The sequence below is a fragment of the Prinia subflava genome, assembly GCF_021018805.1.
Source record: "Prinia subflava isolate CZ2003 ecotype Zambia chromosome W unlocalized genomic scaffold, Cam_Psub_1.2 scaffold_2cwr_NEW, whole genome shotgun sequence".
Lineage (NCBI taxonomy): Eukaryota > Metazoa > Chordata > Aves > Passeriformes > Cisticolidae > Prinia > Prinia subflava.
In genome coordinates, this window is record NW_026960607.1 from 4,764,089 (window position 1) to 4,770,895 (window position 6,807).

The 6,807-nt window shown below is 42.5% G+C and overlaps 1 protein-coding gene across 1 annotated transcript; it reads left to right on the forward strand.

Moving 5' to 3' along the window:
* The first annotated feature begins 2,255 nt into the window (after positions 1 to 2,255).
* On the forward strand, positions 2,256 to 3,533 carry NPY1R (neuropeptide Y receptor Y1). The gene is made up of 2 exons (XM_063424279.1): positions 2,256 to 2,954; positions 3,075 to 3,533. Exons 1-2 carry the CDS (start codon positions 2,256 to 2,258, stop codon positions 3,531 to 3,533), a joined length of 1,158 nt encoding a protein of 385 aa, XP_063280349.1.
* Positions 3,534 to 6,807: the final 3,274 nt, after the last annotated feature.

Sequence of the window (6,807 nt, forward strand, 5' to 3'; positions counted from 1 at the left end):
TTGTCTGGTCCATTTTGCAGAAGGACAGGAAAGAAGGACTCTTGTCACTTGACAGCAGTGCTGTGTTTCTGGGCTGGTTCCTAGATATGCACACATCAGAGAGGTTGCATCTCTGCTATGGGAAAGATAGGAAGAGGGAAGAAGGAGCAGTAGCATTTTCTGGTTTTGAGTTTGATATTTAATAAATAAGCAAGAGAAGAGCTTGGCTAAGGGAGTAGAAAAACCAAGAGCATGAAACCCTGGACACTTTATTGCTGGGGGCAGTTTGGTCCCAGCTGGTGAAAGAACCTGCACAGTTCCCTCCTTGCAGGACGTGGCTCCTTGCCTGCTCTTGCCATTATTCCATTAAGTCATAGGGCTGGAGTGTCAGCCTCATGCTATATAAGTGATGGTGGAGCTCATGATTAAATCCAGATGTTGATTTTCAGATTATGATAAAGTTATACTGTGGGAATTGAGGAGCCCTGGTTCTCCACATCAACCACACACTTTCCATTTGGGTAAAGCACCTACTTCTGGCTGTGACAGAAGTAATGCTTCAAGGGATCTTGGGTGTGGAAATTTTTTTATTGGACCCTAAAACAGATTTGGGGGACTAGGAAATCTGATAAATTTAGTTAACAGAGGCAGAAGGTCTGAGAGATAATACTCAGGTGCATACTTAGCTTGAAAATCATAGTCAAACCTCAGACAGAGAAGCCTATTGTCTGAAATCATTGCTGTTAACTCTCAGTAAATGTCACTCAGAGGCAAGCTACATTGCCTGTCGCAGTTTCATGTAGTCTTGTGGTGATTAGAAAGAGCCAGCCAAGCCAGCTGGGGTTAGTTCCTGACAGCAGCAAGAAGGCATGGCACTGGCATGGTCATCCTTTGACTGACCCTCAGGAGGAGCTGGAGCTGCAAGCCCAGCCCTCACACGCTGGCTCTGCCCTAGGGAGGAGGCAGCCCCAGCTCTGGTGCCCAGCATGTGGCTGGTTAAAAGGGTGTCACCAGTAAGAGACAAAGACAATTCTCCAGAGACTTACATGGTACAGAGATTTATATCAAGTATAATTAAAGAACAAAAGCTCACCTATTCAGGGTAACTTCTAATGAAGTATGTTTTAGTGGGCAATGTTTTTACAGCTTTTGTGATAAATGCCATAGGAAGTCATGTTTGAAATCCACTTCTGTGACTTTTAAGTGGCATTACTTTCATTACCATAACCTAAGGTTAAGTGAGCAATAAATTTAGCTCATGGGAGTGGGCAGAGAGAAAGTTCCAGATTCAGTGCAGAATGCAGTGCCACTAATGATGCCCAGATTCAGTGGCACTAACAGCAAGTTGAAGTGAAGGTGTGTCAGGTTATCAATTGTTTTTTAGTTGTTTATCAATTAATTGGATTTTATTTTTAATTCACCTTCTGAACACATATGCTTGAGCTTCAGATTTTTAAAATCCAAGGCCTTGCAAAAGGGTGGTTATTTAAGAATGCCTATTTCCCTTGCATGACTAAAGAAATTTTCTGCGGTATTCAAAATTTGCCGATTTCTGTCTTTTGTCTTGTGTCCTTTCTTTGCTGCACAGCCCTGCTAGCTAAGGTTAAGGTGTTCAGAGTTCCTAATTTGCCTTAGTGCTGCTGAGGGCACTTGGCCACTCAACATCAAGTGTATGTGTTAAGGAAAAAAAAACAAAACAGCAATTGAGTCATTTTTCCACCCGTCACATTAGTCAAAGGGGCTTTCCCCCCCTCCTCGTGTGATGCCTGGATATAATTTCACTTAAAGCAGTTTGAGAAAGCAGACGTTTGCAGATTAAACTTGTGAAAAGGAGATGTAAAACATAAAAGTGGAGGCTACGCTGCTGGAAGGCTGAATTTGCTTCCCAGCTCGCTATTTCGTGCGACCTATGCCGGCGGGAACAGGCCAGGCAGGGCTCGTGTCCCCGCTTGCTGCCCTGAGCCTGGTCCTGCCCGCTGCCTCCTTGCAGGAGCCCCGCGGAGCGGCGGGAGCCGGGGGAGCCCGGCGGCGGAGCGGGACTGGGCGGCTCCGCTGCTGCGGGGCTCGGGCGCACCGCCGCTCCGCCCGGGCAGGCGCCGTACCCGGCCGTGACCGGCCCTGCTGCTTCCCCTCTCCCCAGGTGCTGCGAGGGAGATGCGGCACTGAGGAGCGGGCTCGGCCTGGGCTCCGCTGCGGGGCTGATGGGCGCCTTCTGAACTCGGAGTGGTCTGGATGAACGCGGCGGCGGTGAAGGGCGGCGGCGAGTTGGAAACAACATGAATGCCTCGGTTCTCGCCCCACTGGCAAATATTTCCGGTCACCCGAATTTTTCGGAGATGAACTCGCAGATCTTGCAGTTTGAGGACGAAGATTGCCATGTGCCTTTGGCCATGTTCTTCACTTTGGCCTTGGCTTATGGGACTGTGATAATTCTGGGAGTCTCTGGGAATCTGGCCTTGATTGTCATTATTTTAAAACAAAAGGAGATGCGCAATGTAACCAACATCCTCATTGTCAACTTGTCGTTTTCTGATCTCCTAGTGACCATCATGTGTCTTCCCTTTACCTTTGTGTACACTTTAATGGACCACTGGATTTTTGGGGAGGCCATGTGCAAGTTGAACCCTTTTGTGCAATGTGCCTCCATCACGGTCTCGGTCTTTTCGTTAGTCCTCATTGCTATCGAGCGCCATCAGCTGATCATCAATCCCCGCGGCTGGAGGCCGAACAACAGACATGCCTACATGGGGATTGCTGCCATATGGATTTTAGCCGCAGCTTCCTCTTTGCCTTTCCTGATCTACCACGTATTGACAGATGAGCCCTTCAGAAATGTAACGTTCGATGAATATAAGGACAAATATGTGTGCTTGGACCTGTTCCCGTTGGACACTGCCAGGCTTTCTTATACCACAACGCTTTTGGTGATTCAGTACTTTGGACCACTTTGTTTTATATTTATTTGCTACCTGAAGGTAAGATAGAATCCTCTTGTAATACATACTTCATTCTATCTGATGTCTGTTTATCCTTGCAAAGATGACAGTGGTAGGTTAATTTATCCCATGTGTTTCTCTTTGTTGAATTTCCTGCAGATATACATACGATTAAAAAAAAGGAACAACATGATGGACAAGATGAGAGACAGTAAGTACAGATCCTCTGAAACCAAAAGGATCAACATCATGCTGATATCAATAGTGGTCTCATTTGCAGTTTGCTGGCTGCCTCTCACCATCTTCAATATCGTGTTTGATTGGAATCATGAAATTTTGCCTGTTGCTACCTGCAGCCACAACCTGTTGTTCCTGATTTGCCACCTCACTGCCATGATCTCCACCTGTGTGAATCCCATCTTCTACGGGTTTCTCAATAAGAACTTCCAAAGGGACCTGCAGGTTTTTTTTCATATTTGTCATTTCCACTCCCATGAGGAGGATTATGAGACTATAGCCATGTCCACCATGCACACAGATGTCTCAAAAACCTCTTTAAAGCAGGCAAGCCCCATCACATTTAAAAAAATAAATAGTGATGATGATGAAAAAATATAAAGAAGTAATAATTCTACACCAAACTGCAAGAAGTGTGATTGCAGGTGAAGTGTGTCCAAGGACAAGCACAATTACATAACAAGTACAAAAAGGGTAATGTTTTTTCTCAGGGTTGCTGTTCCCTGAGATTCTCCTTGGGGTTGCTGTTCTCCGAGGTAATAAGGTTTTCTCCCAAGGTTGCTGTTCCCCGGGAGTCTCCTCGGGGTTGCTGTTCCCCAAGGTAATAAGGTTTTTCATCTTCTCTAGCCCTAAGGGTTTCACGCCGGAGCCAGAGACGACAAGCTGAGTCTGCCAGTGCATGTTTCCAAGGTTGTTTATTCTTCATTATCTCTCAGTTTTTTCTCAGCTCTGCCAGGCCTCCCTGGCAGGGTACATTATCTTAGTTCTTTCTCAGCTCTGCAAGGCATCTCCAGCAGAGCAGGACATGCGGCGGACTGCCCCGGATCAGAGAGTCTTGGACCTTTTGTACCATTTCTCTGACCCAGCCACCATCCACAACGTACTTTTTATTTACAGAATTTTACCAATACTTACTACCTATGTTAACATGTCATTTCTACTCTAAACCAGTCCTTGTGATACAACTCAGCAGAAAATGGGGGGAAAGAACAAGAACAAGGAGGACAGGACCACTCCCCAATTCCTCCATCTTGTCCCTTCAAACCCATATACTAAAATTCCCAGATTCTACATTTACACTCTGTGATAAACTAACTACTACTTATTTTGAATTCTCTCAGCTTGTGATTCTTCATACAATGTGGGCATTCACTCCCATGGACAGGGATCAGAGGCAGTGTCCTCCTGGGCTCTGTGTGAGGCTGGTTGACCCCCTTGTACAGATCCCAGACCCCCCTGTCCGGTCTCCAAACCCTCCAGGGTGGCCAGAGGGATGTTCTAGACTCTGACAGTTTTTCTTCCTTTTCCAAGGAATTTTGATTGTTGTCACTTTGAAGTTATGGGCTGTGCATTTTTGCCCCTTTTACAGCTTTAATGTTCACAGAAGTTATATCTGAATTTTATTATGACATAGTCAGATCTGCTACTACCTATGGTTTTCATCAGCTGTTCTTGTTCTGTTTTCTTTGTACAGTTCTGCACTTCAGCACAAAGGTTTACTTATTGATTTTTTTCAAAGAAGTAGTTTTCAGGAGTGTCCATTTAGGACCATTAGAAACAATATGAACCACAGGGACACTGTCATTACAGGGGCTATCCACCAAAGAATAAAATTAGGAAATTTTGATTTGAAGAGGACTTTTTTTTTTTAAATTCATCTTTTGATCAACATTAAAATCCTGTAAAATCATGTAGGTATGCTAAAAAAGAATTATGTGAAACCTGTAGAATATGTTTAAATGGGGACATACAGTTGTCTCATCAAAAGAGGCAATTTGGGCTGTAATCACTTAGTTTCAGACAGAATTAAGAAAGAAATTCTTTTCTCATTTACAAGAATAAAACCCTACAGTAATTCAACAGAGCACAATGGGATAACTGATGCTTCAGCACAGCAAATGAAAACATAAATGGGACTTCAGTACCAAATGATTACAGCTGGTTTTAATAACACAGGCTTTTTAATTTATAAAATCCAAACACCATTTTCATCTGGCATCACTGACAGGAGTTACTGTTACTGGGATGAAATGCACCATCTGTTCTGAGCCTGTGAACCATGTAAATTCTCCTGGAGACCTATGTCCAGAATCTGGAGGGAGGTGGGACTGTTTGCTGTCTATATAAGGTGCAATTCCACCCTCACAGGTGACAGAGAAATTCAGGTCTGGTTTTAAAACAGTAAGATTGAGCTACCTGAGTCTTTTCATAGTAATTAGTGTCCATCTATATAAATTACGTACAGCCTCATAATACTTTGTGTTCAGATGCAATGGCATAAACCTGGATACTCTCCAAGACAAAGGATGGTTTAATCAAGACCTGCAAAATTTAAAAGAAGGATATGAATATAGTTTGGGTATAATTGGTATGTTAAGCTTCCAAACTCACAGTTCCCACAGTTGGTTGAAGTGTGGAAACATTTGCCAAATATACACAATAGACCTCTGTTACTGCTTAAAATATATATCCTCTAATTACTCAAAATATTCATGGCTAAATCCCAGTTGAGGGAAACCATATAACTTGACTGCTGTAAATGAAATTACAACAATATCAGCCAGCTGAGGGTCTGTGTCATACAGTGTACTTTGCTATATTATCAATGTCTTTTTGAATAATCAGCTTTTTAAAATACAATATAGACCCTACTTTCTTTCAGCAAGGTCACTTTAAATCATTCTGGTAGACAAGGGGGTCTTTTAAATGGATATAAATGCAACATAAATGGAAATCTGATGTGATATATTTCTAAGTAAAAATATCTCAGGATGTTGTGGTGAATTTAATATGTTCTAAAACTGACATGGATAAAGGCCTAAGAAATTAAAATTATTTGGGTTGCCAGTATTTAAAAGTGAAACCGTGCCTTGTGCTGTCTTATAAATAGTGTAGAATATTGAAGTAGCAATGTGTTCTTGTGCATTATAATTCCATGTATTTCTCTACTGGAAGATAATTCAATTTAAAAGGAGTCTTCTGTGCTTGAGAACAGAGGCAGAATGTAGAAAATTAATCAAAGACAGAAGGTTCTTTCAGAGCTTTGGCCATTTGTATTTTATAAGATTTCCTTTTTCTTTGTGCATCTCCATGGAATGTGTTGTTAATAACTCAACAAGGGTTTCTCATAATTATTTCTCTCTCACTTGGCAACAGTTTTCATATTTCAAAGGATGTGTATTTTCACAATGAGATACAATGTACAAAAACAGCCATAGGGTTTTTTTTTATTAACAATGTCACAGTGGGTTTTTCCCATTACAAAAAGTCACTGAATTTTATGGCTTTTTTTCCTCATATTTTTCTTTTTTTAAAGCACTTTCTTTCAATGTAGTGCAAAAAGAAAATTCACTCACTTGAGAAACTTTCCAGTTAGTTTGCTGGAAATTTTTGACCAAGCTGGATTAGGTCCTTATACAGAGTAGATGTGGAGGAACTTCAGAGGAGCCTGCTGGTGCTCAGGGACCTGACCCAGGTGTGTCCTAAGATTTGGAGGTCTCCAGTGGAATAGCAATGTAATTCTTCCTATGTCAACATTTCTCCTGCTTGAGGTACAGTCTCAAATCACACAGGCCATCTGACACTGTCATACTGTCTCCTGAGAATGCATGTCAGGTGTTTTTTGCCCACCAGCACCTGAAAAACAAGGCAAACT

Coding starts and splice junctions, on each gene's coding strand:
- NPY1R (XM_063424279.1), top strand. CDS start 2,256: ATGAATGCCTCGGTTCTCGCCCCACTGGCAAATATTTCCGGTCACCCG. Junction 2,955..3,074: donor TATTTATTTGCTACCTGAAG/GTAAGATAGAAT, acceptor AATTTCCTGCAG/ATATACATACGATTAAAAAA.